General features: G+C 38.9%; 1 protein-coding gene across 1 annotated transcript in view; it reads right to left on the bottom strand.

Annotated features, from left to right (window-relative positions):
- The window catches only part of FER (FER tyrosine kinase), a 459090-nt gene that overhangs the window by 280141 nt on the left and 158792 nt on the right, over positions 1-20157 (bottom strand). The window contains exon 9 of the mRNA XM_068979562.1: positions 15777-15966. Coding sequence (XP_068835663.1) covers positions 15777-15966 — 190 coding nt within the window. The remainder of the gene's footprint in view (positions 1-15776; positions 15967-20157) is intronic.

The raw sequence follows: 20157 nt of genomic DNA, 5'->3' as shown, positions 1-20157 counted from the left end.
AAGGAGATCCAACCAGTCCATTCTGATGGAGATCAACCCTGGGATTTCTTTGGAAGGAATGATGCTAAAGCTGAATCTCCAGTACTTTGGCCACCTTCATGCGAAGAGTTGACTCATTGGAAAAGACTTTGATGCTGGGAGGGATTGGGGGCAGGAGGAGAAGGGGACGACCGAGAATGAGATGGCTGGATGGCATCACGGACTCGATGGATGTGAGTCTGAGTGAACTCCGGGAGATGGTGATGGACAGGGAGGCCTGGTGTGCTGTGATTCATGGGGTCGCAAAGAGTCGGACACGACTGAGTGACTGAACTGAACAATTTTTAAACATAACCTAATTTACTAGTAAATCCTTCTCACCTTACAGATCTACCTGCAAACAAGTATAGGATACCTGCAGTTGAAAACTTTTTCCAGGGAAAATAATCAGTCACCGCATAATCTAACTGCAGCTGAGAAAAATGGTACTGAGTCATTAGAAGTACATACAGCTCATGAATTATTCTAAATCGAGATTATATTCCTGGATAGACTCAGTTTATAGACAGCTGTATTTTTAGACATCCATGGGCTGATTCTGATGTTATAGCCTCTACTTCCATGAGGGATTCTAGGTTCTGAAAGAGATGGCCTTATGAATCTCTTTCCAGCATGAGCTGTAGTGATATCGTCAAGGGCACTGTCACAGCAGAAGTCAATGTTAAAGCCTCAGGTAAGAAATTCTGTTAGAGCTAAATACAGCAGAAAGCTCTGCTTCCCCTGCAATGTGACATGCTTTCTTTTATTTAACAGTAACTACTAACGTTATCTTCTTTTCCATTCTGGCCTTTGGGCCAGACAAAATAGAGACAAAATAATCGCTCTACTGGAGTAACTAAGCGTGTTATAATCTACATAGCTTTTCCTCCAGTCTTAATACCCCTGTTACAACCTCCCTTTCTCTGGTTCTGATTTTGTTTTTTATTTATATTTTTCTGGATATCACTATCATCAGCTACCTCGAATACTCTGAGGACTAAGGCAGGAACTGAATGAGAGAATGACACAGTATATAAACGATAAATTTGAAATGTGCACAAAAAGCCTTGTAACGGGAAGGTCTTTTTGGCAAACAATTTAAAACAAAACCTGATTATCTAATGTTGGTGACATCACTGTCTCTGCAACTTTCAGACCCCTAGACATGGTCACTCTACTAGGCTGCCGTTTTTAGAAGCGACACGGCGGAATCTTCCAGCAACGGCTCTTTTTCACTTCCTGTCAATCAGCCGAGGAATTCTGAGGAAACAGGAGGGGACGCAGGAAGATTTCCTCGTGTTCTTTGCTTTTTAGCATTCTAATCCCCAGTCACACTGTACAGCCACTGAGCAAGAAGTCAAGCTGTCTCTGACTCTGACACTGGGAGATAGGAGAGAGGCAACATCCCTGAAAACCATCCAAGAAGTTCTACAAGGAATGGCAAAGAAAAACTAAATGAGCCTTTCAAATTCCTATGGAAAACAACACACCAGCGTTCTCTTCACAGCATGGCTAGTCCATGCTTGTTTTACTCCTCACATACCAAATATCTTAAGTATCTACACAAATTATTTCATCACTTTAAAAGCATGGTCTATCTTTCAAAATAGATATAATTTAATTCCTCAGCACAATTCTCAAATTATAACATGCAACCACTAAATTATAATGAGACCTCTAAATTGTATGCTGTCGTGAAATGCTAGAAAGTAGAAAGGTACTTTCTCTTGGTGAGTTAAAGAAACAGTGAAGAGTAAAAATCAACATGCTCATAACAACAGCCTGTCTACATCACTAGGTACATCAATAAAAAAACAAGAAATTGCAAGGGGCTTCATTATCACCAAAGGAGACTGGCAGAGAGCCTTCCTGATTAAATGCACTTTTAATATACTAAGACAATTACACGAATAAAGGGTGACATAAAATACTCACTGCATCATATCAGAAAACCCTGCCTGATCAAACTGTGGGATCCCACGTTCAATTAGTTTTTATTAGTTGTAAACTCAGGAATTAAATTATTGCAAGCATGATCAAATGTGATATAAACTAACGATGGCTACAAAAAAAGTCTATGCATTTTCTATTATGCACAAAGGGAGGACAACAAAGGGTTTCAGTGAGAATTTTCATGCTGACTTGAATTCCCTCTTATGTCATCCAACCATGAGTGAATATAAAGAGTTATCTCACAGTCTTCTTTGCTAATAATTTACCTGCATTGGAGACTAATACACGCAAAGACTATAACTATTTTATAAATAACAAAAATGAAAAAGGCTCAGAATATCAAAAGTACAGATATCTGTAACAACTACACACTGTTAACATAAGCTATCTCAAATACCCATGATGTAAGTAATAGCAAACCAAAGCAGCTATAGGTATAATGGAAGTCTATTCTCACTCATACCCTGTGCCAATAAACTACACATTTCTCTTTGGGGGAACCAATTATTTGGAACTAAATTATTTCTATTTGTGGGTAAACATTAAAATTTTCCATTTCATTTTTTCTTATTAAATACTACCCAATAAAAACCTTTGGGAATCAATCATTATAATTTGGCTCTTGATGTAAAACTTGAAAATAATAGGAATGAAGTTTACTAAGTATTGGAACCACAAATCATATCCATATATCAGATATTTCTTTTTTTTTTCAGTTATATACATTTATATATATATATTTATATTCATATTTATATATGTGTGTATACATAATCTTGCAATCATACATATAGAAAAAACAAATTACAATCAACTATATTTTTTTTTTACTTTTTTTTTTAATTTTAAAATCTTTAATTCTTACATGTGTTCCCAAACATGAACCCCCCTCCCACCTCCCTCCCCATAACATCTCTGTGGGTCATCCCCACGCACCAGCCCCAAGCATGCTGTATCCTGCGTCAGACATAGACTGGCGATTCAATTCTTACATGATAGTATACATGATAGAATGCCATTCTCCCAATTCTGAACTACAAAGTAAAATTTTGACACCCTTAGCTTGGTTCAATAAACGTTTTCATTTTATTTTCAATTAGCACACAGTCCTCTGCCGTCTCCCTTTTCTGAGCCCCCTTCCACTCTTTCCTTTACGTACCGCTTGTTTCCGTGTTTTGTTTCCCTCCTGTTCTTTGCCTGCCGTCTTCTTCGCCTTTCTTGTCTTCTTTCCCTCACCAATCCGATCTGTTTGGCCAACCCTGCTCTTAGTCCTTTGCTCACTGGCCTCTGAACCAGCTGCCACTCGCCTTTCTGGCCCACCTACCCCATGTGCTGCTTGCTCTTGCTAAGCCCATGTGTTTCCACCTGTAGCCCTCTACCATTTCTGGTTATATCACAGAAAGAAGTCAGTTCTCCTTTCCAAAATTTTAAGACCTTTTCCTTTGGCTTTCTCCTCTATCCTAATTTTTCCCCCACCTCTCTCAACCTGAACTACTTCTGAAAAAGGAAAGGGACAGGCTTAAAGACAAAATTATGAAAGAAACTAAATTCATCTCCAGCAATTTCTGAGTTTCCTTTCTAACACCAACATTGACTCTCCAGCTTACCTATCTGTATTAGGACTTCATTCAAAGGATCTTTTCACACGCTAGCACTGCCCACATTCAGAGTGACTGCAATTTCTGAGTTTCCTTTCTAACACCAATGCCCACTCTCCAGCTTACCTATCTATATTAAGGCTTCATTCAACAGGTCTTTTCACATGCTCGCACTGCCCACATTCAGGGTGACTGCCACTCTGGTTATCCCCCATGCCTTGATTTGAGGCACATTTTATTATCTCACAATGCTCAATATGCTACTTTCACAAGAGGCATTCAGAACTCTAAAAGACAAAAACTTTATAAGACAAAATTCTGTGCCAAATAGTCCTCAAACTTTTTTCAGCCCCAAAACACCTGAAGGGTGCAACACTCTCACAGCAAGCGCTACAGGTAATTATGGCTCGTGTGCAAAAGAGAAAGGAAGGGAGAAATGCTGTCCATGGAAGAAACACTCAAGCTTCAAAACGAAGGCAGATGAAAGGATCTGAGTTTGTTTGTCTTCTCTTGTAGCCCCTGTAACATCTACCACACAACAACTACGCAGCTGGAGTATAAATGATTTCTTTCTGATAGTTATCTCTCCTTCCAAGGATTAAATGATTTTTAAGCAATTCTGAGAATGTATCTGCAAGAATTAGCCTCTACTGTAAAAGATCTCTAGATATATTCTGACAGAGAAAATCTTCCTTAGTTCAAGATCTTATCATTTGCCTGGAATTTGCAATAAAACAATGATTTTAAAAATTAACACTTGAGTCTTAATCTTTTAAATATTAATACTGAGAAAGAATTTTCTACAGAATACTATAACAAAAGAGAAAATATATTAGGATTTAAAATTCTATCATTAGGTACCAAATGAAGCAATCAATCATAATATTCACATATCCTCTTTATTAAATCCTTCAATTAAATTAAAGAAATTAATATGTCATAAGATAATTTTCAAAATTTAAGATGAAAGGCTTTGGAGATAAAAATATATGAATTCCTTACCACATGCAAGGTCAACTGTCTGCCTATAATTCAAATCATAAGATGATATATTCTCACATGAATTTTAAGACAAATACTATTCAACTTAATACAGGAATTAGCAAATAAGTTGTAGAGACTGAAATAACTTTTTTCAGGTTGAAGGAAATTAGATAATTTTTAAAATTTAAAAGAATATCCTAAACACGACATGCAAAAGTTTATATGCCAAGTAGTTGCTTTTGACTGACCTATTTTTAATGGGTGCAAGAAAAAAACACACAAGACTATTAATGTATTATGGAAAAAAATACATAAAGTATTATGTATTCATGATCAATAGAAACTATTAGCAATTTATTATTCACGATTGTAACAAATTAGTCATGTACTTTAAAGTCTTTTTGTTCTTCATATGATGAGATCTCTCCTGTCTTTTCAAATAATGTATCTGCATTAAACTACCATAAGACAGTCTATTTTTTTTAATTTTAAATAACAGAGAATCTGTTAACACTACTTCTATAAGTAAACAGTCCAAAAAATACACAAAAATGAAATCTAATTAGTGTATGAATAATAATGAATTTGTCAATAAATTAAAATCTGTATTAATTTAACTTTTTTGTGTGAATCTGCATATTGCATTTAACTTCTCTGCTTTCATTTTTTATGTTTGAGTAATATTTCAGTATTCCTAATTTCCTTGGACATGTAGACATGCGGGTCATAAGTTAACGTTTAAATCATGACAGAAGGTAACAAAGCCCACAGATAACATAATTACAAAGAAAAGAAGGCCTTGGGGTAAAGGCAAAAATCTGAGGAATATTAATGATCAATTTCATCACAGCCCTTAACTCTGATGTTTTCTTGTTAATCAATTATTCATTACAACTTTCTGCCTGCTGAATGTAGATTTTTCAGTACAGAGACTTTGTTTTACTTTAGCATGTCTCCATCCATGGCACACAATAAATATTCATGCAAGTTGTCTGACTGTTTACTAAGAAGGCAAAGGAAGGAAGAGGAGAAACAGGGACAAAAGTGCAAGACACAGAAGAGAAGAGGAAAATGAGAAAGGGGGAGAAGAACGAAAAGAAAGGGGACAAAAACCTACTGCGCATGAAACGCCTTCCTCCCTAACGCCGCCCAGGGCTCCTGATAACAGTCCCTAACACCGCCCAGGGCTCCTGATAACAGTCCCTAACGCCACCCAGGGCTCCATAATGCGCCTCTGCCTTTGCAACACGCGTTTAGTCCTGATAACAATCCTATGAAGGGCACGTCACTAACCGCAGTTTATAGATGAAGACATTGAGCTAAGGTGGGGGGAGGCAGAAATCTACTTAAACACAATGAGAGTCATGACGGTTTGACTCAAGTTTCCACATCTTTCTCTACCCTTTGTGCTACATGGAAAGTCACTCAGTCGTGCCCGACTCTGAGCGACTCGTGCCCCACTCCGAGCGACTCCATGAGCTGCAGCCCGCCAGGCTCCTCTGCCCATGGGATTCTCCAGGCAGGGATACTGGAGTGGGCTCCCATGCCCTCCTCCAGGGGATCTTCCCGACCCAGGGATTGATCCTCTGTCTCCTGCAGTGGCAGGCGGATTCTTTACCACTCGTGCCACTTGGGAAGCTGCTAGGAACACGGGCTGCAGACGACCTTTTCAAGTTAGTGTTTTCATTTCCTTTGGAATAAATACACAGAAGTGGAATTACTGAATTGTGTGGCAGTTCTACCTTTAATTTTTTTAGGAACCTCCATAGTGTTTTCCATAGGGGCTGAACCAATTAATATTCCCACCAACAGTACCGAAGCATTCCTGCCCATTCACATCCTTGCCAAACGCTGTTATCTACTGTTCTTTTGATAACGGCCATTCTGATCAGAGTAAGGTGATATCTCATTGTGGTTTTGATTGGTGGTTCCCCTATGGTTAGGATGTTAAGGAATCTTGACCTGAATCATTTGGAAAAATCAACAAATTTTTTATAAGGACATGACTCTGAGTGAACTCCAGGAGTTGGTGATGGACAGGGAGGCCTGGCGTGCTGCGATTCATGGGGTCGCAAAGAGTTGGACACGACTGAGTGACTGAACTGAACTGAACTGAATCATTATCACCTCCTAACATCTTTGTTTTATAAATTAAAAATCTATCCATCAAATAAACATAAAGCACGTTATCTCTAAATACTCTTTAATTATCAGACCCACTGGAGAATTTAATAATTTAATAAAACCCCACTCCAGTACTCTTGCCTGGAAAATCCCATGGACAGAGGAGCCTGGTGGGCTGCAGTCTATGGAGTCGTGAAGAGTCGGACACGACTGAGCGACTTCACTTTGACTTTTCACTTTCATGCTTTGGAGAAGAAAATGGCAACCCACTCCATTGTTCTTGCCTGGAGAATCCCAGGGACAGGAGCCTGGTGAGCTGTCGTCTATGGGGTCGCACAGAGTTGGACACGACCAAAGCGACTTAGCAGCAGAGAGTTGGTAAAAGATCAGCATGATAGAAATCTATGCCAAAGGACAGCTGAGAGCGAGGATTCATTAATCTATAAGCCTGAAATACTAATGTCAATATTAATATAGTAACTACTGTCCATAACTTACATTGTTCTCAGATTAAGAAACTTTTAAATTAGTTTAGAGTAAAATCTAAACCTATATAAACTGCACAAAACCCTCTAAAATGGATCTTACACATAATCTCCATTTATATACACAGAAAAAGTACAGGATTTCCCCAAAGCTGTCTTAATAATAACAAAATATTGTAAACCATGTAAACGTCATTCTTTGCTCAGAATCTTATTTCTGAGTCAGCATCACAGCGCTCACAAGGGTCTGCCCGACTGTGTGATCTAAACACTTGCTACTTCTCCAACCCCACCCCTACTACTTCCCTCTGTTGCAAGCACACTGCCTTCCTTGGTGTTCCACCAACGCAAGAAACAAGCTCCTGCATCAGAGCCTTCCCGCTGCTTTTCCACTGCCTGAGATATTCTCACCCCAGGCAATGCCACCGTTTGCTCCTCAGTTATTTCAGATCTCTGTATAAACGCCACTTGATCAGTGAAGCCATATTTGACCACCATCCATATAAAACACCTCCCAGCACCCTCTTCTTCCTTCCCGTTTCATTTTTCTCAAAGAACTTACCACCATCTGACACTATATATACATATATGTAAATTTACTGTCTGTGTCCTTCATACCCTCTTCTTCCATCATTTTATTTTCTCCAAAGAACTTACCACCACCTGACTGCATATATATATGTGTGTGTGTGTGTGTGTATGTATATATACATGTGTATATGTACATATACATAAGTCTGTCTGCTTCAGTTAAGAGTGCAAGGTCCACGAGAACGAAAAAAAGTTTATTTTGTTCACTACTGCATCCTCAGAACTTAAAATGGTACCTGATAGCTGACGTGAAATAAATAAATATTTGTTGAACAAATAAATGAAAAAAAGAAGTATATATTCACTGTTGTAAATGATACTTAAAATATATTAAGCAGAAAAGTAAACAGTATTGTTATATGCTTTACCATTTATGTCAAAAGAGCAGAAAACATGTAATATAAATCCATGTTTATATCTGCACACACTGCTGCTGGAAAGTCACCTCTGAGGCAGGGCACCGAGGACTCACAAAAGGACACTGAGACCCCGTGCGTGCATATGTTCTACATATTCAGAGAAATTAGTTATGATGTTTGCCTTCATAAATAAGAAATAGAAAAGATAATCTAACAGAAATATCCACAATTCATAATTAAGAACTAAGTATCTTAACAAATTAATTTAAATGTGAATTAGAAAAAAAAAGAAATAGAAATGTGTTTTAACAGTATTTCATAAAACATAAAATACTTTACATAATCTCATTTCAGTGTCACAGAAATCCTGGCAGACAAGTTGGGGACACATTTGCTCCTTTTATGGAAAAAAACACCAACTCAGAAAGGTTACGTAGCCTCACAAGAGCCCCACGGCAGAGGCAAAGCTCAGCTCAGGCCCCCTGGTCCTGGTCAGGCACTTTGCTCAGCACACGCGACAGTGAGGCTTGGGATTAACATTTAACTTCTGTGTTTAACAAAAGAAAATGTACCTGATGATGAAAACAGATAAAGCTTCTCTAATGTTGTCAATATGGTATCTCAACTGATAGCATTCCAATTTAGGGACTAACTATTAAAACTGAAAATACACTGAACACTATGGTAAAACGAATCACCACTGAGTCATAATGGCAGACAATATTTAGTCAACAAACAAGATATTTTGTTGGCTGAAATGTAACAAAACAGGAATTTATTGACAGTGCTGTTCAATTAAGCAGAAATCAATAAAATACATAGAGAAAATAAATTTATATTGTGCATTACGCTAGTAAAAGGGCTTAAAATGTACAACTTCAGAAACATCAAAGTAAAGGCAATTATCTTACAGTATAGCTAAAAACATTTAAAAAGAACTCATTCCATAGTGCTATCAATTCTAGCTATATTTGACATATAAAGGAGACTGAACAAAAATCATTATGTTTGGCCTAATGTACACTCTGCTATAAAGTAAAATAATTAGATTACTCTGGAATAAAAAGGAAGTGCAGTTCCTCAATTCAACAGACACTGAAAACTTATTATGTTCTACAACTAGATAGCGAAAACCAATCATGTAATACTTTTTAACAAATTGAGAGAGAGAAAGCGAGAGAGTAAAGTCAGGCAATGTTTAGTCAGGGACTAGAAATCTTGGTATTGCCATCATTATCCAAGGGCAGCCAACAAAGAGTTTACCCTTCTACACTGCCCCAAAAGGCAGATTCTTCTGCCTGCGGAGCTAAAATTGCAGAATAAGATAAAATAATCCTTGGGTCCATAGAGCATTTAAATAACGCAAAATGCCTTTATCATTAACAGCACATTTAATCAGTCAATAACTCAATTTGATAAGAAAGGATTTGTCTTCTAATTCACTTCTCAAAGTACAGTTTCCATTGCACAGTGGTCCCTTCAGGACACTCTGAAAAAGGATTGAGAAAGGATGGGACCAGTATTTCCAGAGAGAGAGCATTCTGTGCTATAGTTCTCCTCTTGGGCATTTGATACAGAAAGTTTAGCAAAGTCCTGCAGTCAAATCAGGAAGTGTCCTAACCTGGCAGGTCCCAAACTACAGAACTCATTTCTCCGTGGAAGGTATTTCGAGGACACCAAACTCTTGACTTTCTACCACCTCACTGGTCACTGCTCCTCAGTTTATGCTGACTGCTCCTTGTCCGGATCTAACTTGCAGCACCCCAGAGTGCAGCCCTTGCTTCCCTCTTCTTCTCTGCCTTCTTTCACTTGGTGACCTTCTACGGTCAAATAGTTTTAAACACCATTTGATGCCTGCAACTCTCAAATGTATATCTCCAGTCCAAAACATGCTCTGGAACTACCAAATGTCCACACTGATTGGGTGTTTTTTTATTTTCCTTTCTTTCTTTTTTGGAAAGACAGACAGAACCCTTGCTCTTCCTCACCAAGGCTACTCTGTGTGTAGTCTCTCCCTGCACTTGAAAGGACAGTGAAGTCGCTCAGTTGTGTCTGACTCTTTGCGACCCCATGGACTGTAGCCTACCAGGCTCCTCGGTCCATGGGATTTTCCAAGCAAGAGTACTGCCGTGGGTTGCCTGCACTTGGAACCAATGCTATTCCTCTAGAGCTCCTCCTCAAAACCTTAAAATTGCCCTTAACTCCTCTGTCTCATACCCCAGACTTAATCCATAGGAAATCTTACGGGCTTCCCTGGTGGCACAGCCGGTAAAAGTGTCTGCTTGCAATGCAGGAGACCCGGGTTTGATCCCTGGGTTGGGAAGATCCCCTGGAGAAAGAAATGGCAACCCACTCCAGTATTTTTGCCTGGGCAATTCCATGGACAGAGGAGCCTGGTGGTCTATAATATAGTCCATGGGGTCAAAAGAGTCAGACATGAATGAGCAACTTCACTTTCACTTTCAAATATCAAACCACACCCAGAAACAAATCACCTCTCACTGCCTCCCGTGACACCATCCTCACTCTCTCATCTTCTACCACCTGGGTGTGGCAAAAACCCTATTCTTCCAACCTTATCACCTCTAAGTGTGTTATTGACACAGCGATCACTGAAATCTCAAGTCAGAGCATGTCCATCTTCTGTTACGACCTCCTCACCCAGCGGCTCCCCTTTCAACCAGAGAAAACGCATGACTCTTCATTAGGCCAGAGATGGCAATGGCACCCCGCTCCCGGACTCCTGCATGGAGAATCCCAGGGACGGAGGAGCCTGGTGGGCTGCCGTCCATGGGGTAACACAGAGTCGGACACGACTGAAGCGACTTAGCAGCAGCAGCATCCTCATTATGCTCCCGGGACCTGAGACCTTCCCTCATCGCTTCTCACTCATTCCCTGTCCTCTCACCTTCCCCTGCCCAGAGCTCCTCACTGTACCCTGGACAGTCCAGACAGGTCCCTGCCTTTGTCTTCGACATAAACACATCCTCTGACTAGAATGTTCTTCTGGAAATTAAGCGGTCTACTAGCTTCCCAGTTCAAGGTTTTGTTCAAATGTCACTTTCTTGTGTAAAACTTGATCACTGGATGACTCTGAATGCTAAGCAGGACTATGAGGTATTTTATTTTATCTACTATTTTTATTTTATGCAGTAGGAATATATTGTATTTATTTAATAACACTCACTCATTTGTAGTTATTAAAGCAGCATATGTTGTTTTCAGAAATCTTGAAAATTAAGAAAAATAATACAGAAAAATATTTCCACCAAGCAGAGATTCTGTGATGGCTATTTACCTATTATTTCATTTTTTTCATTAAAAAGAACATTGTTAATATTAAAATGTCACTTTCTCAAAGATGCTTATCTTTATTTCCATTTAAAATTGTATCCCAACCTCTGACCCACTAGGCCCCTGACCCCCTATCCTGTTTGGTTTTTATGCCCTGGCATTTAGGATCTTCCAACATAATATATAGACTTCTCTGGTGGCTCAGACAGTAAAGTGTCTGTCTACAATTCGGGACACTCGGGTTCAATCCCTGGATAGGGAAGATCCCCTGGAGAAGGAAATGGCAACCAACTCCAGTACTGCCTGGAAAATCCCATGGATGGAGGAGCCTGGGACTCCATGGAGTCGCAAAGAGTCAGACACGACTGAGCGTTCATTCAATCACAATTACAATATAATACATAGTTTATTTATTAAGTGCCACTCACCACAGAATGTCACTCCTAAGAGTCTTCATGAGTTTTATTCACTGATATATTACAAGCATCTAAAAATACCTTTGACACATAGTAGGTGATCGATAAATACTGCTTTAATGTAAAAATGAAACATAGTTGTCCACAGATAATAGATAATTACTGTGCAATGTTGTTTTTGTTGTGTGTTGCTGCTCAGTCGTGTCAGATTCCTTGAGACCCCATGGACTGTAGGCTGCCAGTCTCCTCTGTCCACGAAATTCTCCAGGCAAGAATACTGTAGTGGGTAGCTATTTCTTTTTCCAGGAATTGAACTCACGTCTCCTGCTTTGCGGGCAGAGTCTCTACTGTCTGAGGAAAAGTAAGGAAGCCCTTACTTTTCAATACTTGATATTTATCGTTTTCTCCTTGGTATTTGGCCAAAATTAGACTTTGGGTGAAAAAGACAACACTAGAGGATCAGCTTCCCTGGTGACTCCGATGGTAAAGAACCTGCCAGCAATGAAGGAGGATCGGGTTCACCCCCTGGGTCGGGAAGACCCCCTAGAGAAGCGAATGGCTACCCACTCCAGTATTCTTGCCTGGAAAATTACACGGACACGGGAGCCTGGCGGGCTACAGTCCAAGGGGTCACAAAGAGGTGGACACAACTGGGCGACTTTCATTCTTGCTTTCCTGGCAAAGATGTTTATATTACTTGCCTACACAATCTTTTAGATTTCTGTAAATTAACAGATGGGCCGTTATTCTCATAAAATTACAAAGCTGAAAGAAATGTCAATACATCTGACAGCCTAACGAGACTTCTAACCGTGATATCTGAATCACCTTGGAATTTTTTAAGAATATACACTCCATGGGCCATCTCAGCAGTACAGCTCCTTAAGGACGCTCTTCCACAGAGGCAATCACCACTGAGGAGTCTGTGTCTTGGTTAACACCGCCATTAACTGGGAAATGTAAATAGTTAGTGGGCTTCCCTGGTAGCTCAGCTAGTAAAGAGTCGACCTGCAGTACAGGAGACCCCGTTTCAATTCCTGGGTTGGGAAGATCCTCTGGAGAAGGGACAGGCTATTCACTCCAATATTCTTGTGCTTCCCTGGTGACTCAGATGGTAAAGAATCCACCTGCAGTGCAGGAGACCTGGGTTTGATCCCTGGGTTAAGAAGATTCCCTGGAGGAGGGCATGGCAACCCACTCCGGTTTTCTTGCCTGGAGAATCCCATGGACAGAGGAGCCTGGCAGGTTACAGTCCATTGGGTCACAAACAGTCAGACACAACTGAGAGACTACGTACAGCACAGAATAGTTAATACCTACTGTTAAATAAGATTGAGGCCAAGCTTTACTATTTTTCACTGTATTATGGTTTAATTTTTAGTTCTTCCAGTTCTTCCAATACTCAACTAAATTTCCCTTATTGAAATACAAAGATAGAATTTATAAAGAGGAGAAACCAATGGGCCTGCTTACCTGAATTTCAAGTATTTTGGTAAAATTACTCATAATGCTTAAACAGACATTTAGGGAAAAACCATTCATAGTTTTAATATTTTGACTTTTTGAATAAAATGAAAAGTTATATTCTAATTATTACTGAAAGGCTGAATTATGCAAAAATTTCATTGGTATATGTGGGAGTATTATTTAGTTGTAAGAACTATGAACTGAAAATAGTTTTTACTTGTTTTATAAAACATACTGTAGAACGTCTTTAATCGGTATCAATTGGTGGAACGTCCTGTTTGATTTATAAAATGTTACTTTATTACTTTAAACTACACACAGCATTTCTTTGTAAATTCCTTGAAGACTTACTACAGGCATTACTTCAATGGATAAGATGTATAGAAACAAACAGCATTTCAGCTATTTAAAATAAATTGAATAAAATGAAACACCTGATATCACTTTCTAAAAGTTCATAAGATATTATCATCATTTAAAAAATGGGTACAAGAGAAGGTCTGAAAGTACCAGAAAGCAGTTTAGTCTCTTAAACTGTATTATGTTGTGGTTCAGTTCAGTTCAGTTCAGTAGCTCAGTCGTGTCCAACTCTTTGTTGGGTCCAATTCATTGCGACCCTGTGGACCATTGCCAGTCAGGCTCCTCTGTCCAAGGGATTCTCCAGGCAAGGACACTGGAGTGGGCTTCCGTGCCCTCCTCCAGGGGACCTTCCCAGCCCAGGGATCAAATGCATCTCTAGTTTCTCCTGCACTGGCAGGAGGGTTTCTACCACTGATGCCACCTGGGATCACAATCTGTATTATATATACTCTTTAAAACTCTATTCATTCATTCATTGAAACACCTCATCTTCAATGATTGCTGCTGCTGCTGCTAAGTCACTTCAGTCGTGTCCGACTCTGTGCGACCCCATAGACGGCGGCCCACCAGGCTCCCCCGTTCCTGGGATTCTCCAGGCAAGAACACTGGAGTGGGTTGCCAAAGATAAAACTCTGAAGGATTATGAGTTCTTAATGAAATACTTAATGTCTCATTATATTTTAAATTGCAAACTCTAGATTTTAGTTGTAGTTATAAAATGGGGATATGTTACCATTTAGTGACAGTCTACCATTATATCAGGCTATGAAGTAACCACTTCCACAGTCATATGGGGACAAGGAAATATTATAAACCATACTCAGAGAATAAAGGCTTTACTAAGGTTTGAAAGCCAAGCAAAAGAATGACCTTCAGAAGTTTCGCTGGGAAAAAAAAAAAAAAAAAGACATATACCAGATAGTTACCAAAAATCATGAAATGAGAAAATTAACCTAGGAGGGTCCTCGGTCTATATAATAAGATCCTTGTTATCTGGCAGGACAATAAAGGAGAGCAAAGAATTATAATTCACAATGTATTGCACAGGTCATTATGGCTCAATTAATTTAAAAACTGCAATAATCACAGTAACTTAAATACTTCATACTCATATCCAGATTTATCTGGAATTGGAAATTTCAAATGCAATCTTTTTTCCTATGGAGATATTTCCTATGAATTCATTTAACAATTAAATTGTACTATTTAGAATAACATAAACTAAAAATTATTCAAATATCATCTATAGTATCATTAACTATAATAGCTCTACCTATGGACTGCATCCAGTTACTCACAGAAAAAAACAAGGAAACAGCTCAGGCTTTTTCAGCCCTGGCACTGTTAATATTTGAGGTTGAATATTTTTTTGTTGAGAATAAGAAGAGAGGGGCTGTGGTGGGCATTGTGTGATATTTAGCAGCATCACTGGCCTCTATCAACTAGATACCAAGAGCATCCACCAGCTGGGAAAATCAAACATGTCTGGAGATATTTCCAAATGACTCATGGGTGTCAAAACTGTCCCTTGATAGAAACCACCAACATAAGATGGAAGAAGGAGGAAAGGAAGGGGAAGAGAAAAAAAGTATTTACACTAAGCATTCTTAAACAGTTAATAAATCTATACAAAATAAGTTGAATTACTCGTTGCTAGATTTAAATGTATTTATTGTAGTTAAAAGATATTTATAAGAAAAAAATCTTTATAAGAAAATCAATGTTTTGTATTGTGAAAACAACAAAAACATCATCAATCTCAGATAAACTTATACTGTTCTTAATAAGAAAAAAAATCAATAAATATCTGTTTCTTATTTCTACCTTAAGAATAACACCCTACCTTCCTGCTGTATCCCAGGAATAAAAACAATTGCAGTCTTTGTTTTCAGATTTAAAGGCAAGAGAAGAGCTTTTTCCTCTGACTCTACAGGTGGTTTCTGAAAGTGCTCTCCAGGTGACCTGAGGTGACCAACAAGTTTATTTTGCATTTACACACAAGTTTAATAGGACCTGCATATTAACAAGAGTAATAACTTGTTATAGCAACCAAAATTAATTTTTGTATTCACTTATTACCTATATACAACTCCCTCAGCCTTCTCATTCGCTTCCTCTCTGGCTTACCATAGATGTAACTGATCGTGCGTCCTCTTCATAATTGACTACTGGAGGTGGCTCTTTCCCATCATTTTCTTGCACTTTTTGCTCCAGCAATTCTTTCTGGGCTGTGAACTTTGCCTCGGTGCATCTCAGCTGCTGGACTGACTGTTTCAGCTCTTCAAGTGTCTGTTTTTGGCTTAGCAGAAGTACAATACTAAAAGAGAACACATTTAATATAAATTATTTCAACTACTTTAGGAAATAAAGACTTTGAAGGAAATCATATACTGTATATATGTAGATTATGTTCCTTTCTTCATTTTCCTCTTTATAAGAGTCTTTCAGAACTATAAGAATTATGAAACTAAACAGATTTTGAGTCATCACAGTAGTTGTTAAATGTTAGCATTAACAAAATGGAAGGAAGTGTTTGGAAGCAAAAACCAAATTCAAAATGCTTTCAAATTATTATGATCTATGGCACTCATTTTATTTTACAGCTAAACCGTCTACCTCACAAAGTACAGACATTTTGGTCCAGAAATATAGAGCCTAAAATGAATTAATATGACTGAAGCAGAATCTTAATTTATTTTAAATCTCAAATGGAATATGGCTAAAATCAGATCTGTGCCTAGAGAATAAATCAAGTCAAGGTGACAGCTGGAAGCAAGCTGTATGCCTATGGTGAGGACTGTGTGCTTAGAGCTAGGGAAAGTTTTCTGACAAGGACTAACAAGTAAGTGAAAGCCCTCAAATCGTTCCAACACACCATTATAAAGGCAGCAGACCTCCTCATTCCTCCTTTAGAGCACTACAGAGGCCACACGTTACCTTACTGTGATTTTTTTTACCCTTCAAGGCTGTCCCTAATAGGAATTTCAAATTAATTTGCCCATCTTAAAGGCACAAGAAAGCAGGTAGCAGTGGTGAGAAATATCTTGAAAATGCTGTCATATTTAGTATATTAGTATCTGAAAGAACTGTGCCATGCACTGTTGAAAGCAAGTTAACAATAGATTACAGTTTGGAAAGAGTCTCTTCAGTAAATGCTGCTGGGAAAGCTGGACAGTGCATGTAAATTGATGAAGTTACAACACGCTCACCACACACAAAATAAACTTAAAATGGCCCAAAGACTTAAACGTAAAACAAGATGCCTAAAAATCATAGAAGCGATCATGGTCAACATGGTTCTACCGCACAACAGAGGGAGCTACGTGCAACACTCTGACAAGCCGCCATGGAAAGGAACATTTTTAAAAAGTATGACCATGTATAACTAAAGCACTTCGCTGTACAGGAGAAACTGATACAACACTGTAAATCAATTATACATAAATTTAAAAAACTGATCAAATACATGAGAAGATAAGCCACAGACTAGGAGAAAAGACAAATAAACGACATATCTGATAGAGGACTGTTATCCAGCACATATGAAGATCTCTTAAATATCAATAATAAGAAAACAAGCAAACTTCTTAAAAAATGAGCCAAAGACCTTAAGAGATACCTTACCAAAGAAGAAATACCGATGACAAATAAGCACATGAGAAAAACTGCTTCACACTGTATGCCATCAGGAAAACGGAAATGGAAATGACAGTGAGATAGTATTGGACATTTATGAGGAAGGCCAAAGCCCAGAACACTGACACCACCAAATGCTGGTGAAGAAGTGGACTGCAATCACCGACTGGAATGCACAATGGCACAGCCACTCTGGAGGACAGACCGGCAGTCTCCTGCAAACTAAGCTTACTTTTACCATGTGATCCAGCAGTCCTATTCCTTGGTATTTATGCAAAGGAGCCGAAAACTTACGCTCACATAAAAGCCCACATGTGGATATTTACAGCAGCTTTATTCATACTTGTCAAAACTGGGACGCAACCAATATGTCAGTCATCAGAAGAAAGGATAACTGTGCAAGGGAATACTTATCACAACTCAAAAGAAACGAGCTACCAGGCCACTGAAGACATGAGGACTCTTAAAAGCACATTATTAGGCAGAAGAGGCCGATCTGAAAGGCTACATAACGCATGACTCCAACTATGTGACAGTCGGTGCAGGCAAACCTACATAAAGAGACAGCGAAAGGACCATGGCCACCAACAGCTGGGGCTGGTGGATGGATGAACGTGTGGAGCACAGACCATCTTAGCAAACATGCCCTATACGACGCTGTGATGACGGGCATAGGTCAGTACACACTAATTCACACCCACAGCATGCACACCACCAAGAGCGAGGCCGGATGCAGACTGCAGGCTCAGAATGACCGTGCTGGGTCACTCTAGACTCATCGGTCGCAGCAAGCCTGACGCTCTGGCAGGCGGTGCTGATCAGGTGGAGACTGTGCACTGTGGGGGAAGTGTGTCGGCAATCTCTGTGCCTCCCCCTCAGTTTTGCTGTGAAATTTAAACTCCTCTAAAAAAGTCTTAAGTTTTAAAAATGATGTATCAGTACAGATTTAGCAGAATGACTCAGATAAAAAGTAATGGTAATATCAAATGCTGGTGAAGATGAGGCGAGACTATCACGAACACATGGCTGGTGGGAATGTATAATGGTATGTGCGTGCATGCTAGGTCGCTTCAGTCGTGTCTGACTCTTTGTGGCCCTAGGGACTGTAGCCTGCCAGACTCCTCTGGCCGTGGGGTTCTCTAGGCAAGAATACTGGAGTGGGTTGCTCCTTCAGGGGATCTTCCCAACCCATGGATCAAAGCTGTGTCTCTTATGTCTCCTGCATTGGCCTAGGGTTTAATGGGATCTTTCTGCATTAATTCTTCCAACTATATGAGTGAGTGACAGTCGCTCAGGCATATCCAACTTTCTGCAAACCTATGGACTGTAGTCCACCAGGCTTCTCTGTCCGTGGGATTTTCTAGGCAAGAATACTGGAGTAGGTTGCCATTTCCTTCTCCAATGGTAATTATCTCCATTAAAAATTAATTTAAAAATATGTATCACTGGGAGTTCCCGGCTAGTCTAGTGGTTAGGATCCAGCACTTTCACTGTTGCAGCCCAGGTTCAATCCCTGGTTGGAGAACCGACGTGTCACAAGCTACACGATGTGAGCAAAAAGAGAAAAGAAGTCTCACTACTATGGGTGCTTCCTGTTGTAATGTGAGGATTTTATTATCTCATATACCTTGGGTTCTTAACTAATCTCTTTAAAACAGGCCTTTTTAAATTCTTCTTCAGGAGTTCTAGATATCTATTGTGTCATATAAGAAATCACTTGGACATTTTGAGACACTATCCTAACACCAAGAACAGGAAATAAATAAAATGGAATACTACGCAGCCACGAAAAAGAATGAAATCCTGCCATTTGCAGCAACGTGGTTGGAGCTATCGATGATCATACTAAGTGAAATAAATCAGAATATAGACAAATACCACATGATATCACTTATATAGAATCTAAAAGAGAAATGATAGAAACGAACTTATTTACAAAACAGAAAAAGACTCACAGAGGTCGAAAACAAACATGATCACTGAAGAAGAAAGGTGGCAGAGAGGGATAAATTAGGAGTTTGGGATTCAAATATATATACACGACTATAGACAAATTACATAATCAACAAGGACCTACTGTATAACACAGGGAACCCTACTCAATGTTCTGTAATCACATACGTAAGAAGATAACCTGAAACAGAATGGATACATACACACAGGTAAATGAATCACTTTGCTGTACACCTAAGATTAATACATTATAAATCAGCCATATTTCAGTATAAAATAAAAAGTTAATTTAATAAATAAGTAAATAGCTAAGCATCCTGGCTTTTAATTCAGATGTTTTTAAGAAAAATGAGATTTGGGAAGGTAGATGCCCTATTACATAGCTCTAGTCCAAACGTTTTTTAGTTAATGCATCTGATCAGCAAATTAAGGAACAATACTACCTTCATCCAATTAAGTTCACTGAGCTCTACGTATAATGACCATTTCAAAAACATTATCATCTTATTACTGTTTAATAGTTACTTTTAAAAAATATTGCTGTAATCACTATATAATTATTTTATATGCTTATAACATCATTCAGCAAATGAGCTATACATATTTCAATAAGAAGTTAATTATAATAAATGCATAACTGTATAAAACAAGATGCACAGGAAGCTATAAATAAATCTGAAACATGCAAGGGGTCAGGATTTATGCATGTGCTATTTACTGCCTACTTCTGACTACTCTTTCCATGCACTCTTCACTTGGTGAAGAGTGAAAGTGTTAGATACTCAGTCATGTCCAACTCTTCGCAATCCCATGGGCTGTAGCCCACAAGGTTCCTCTGTCCATGGGATTGTCCAGGCAAGAATATTGGAGTGGGTAGCCATTTCCTTCTCCAGAGGATCTTCCCAAGCCAGAAATCAAA

Source organism: Capricornis sumatraensis, chromosome 9 (genome assembly GCF_032405125.1).
Source record: "Capricornis sumatraensis isolate serow.1 chromosome 9, serow.2, whole genome shotgun sequence".
NCBI classification, from domain to species: domain Eukaryota; kingdom Metazoa; phylum Chordata; class Mammalia; order Artiodactyla; family Bovidae; genus Capricornis; species Capricornis sumatraensis.
Note: the sequence above shows the minus strand (reverse complement) of the source record. Positions and strands in the feature narration are given on the sequence as shown.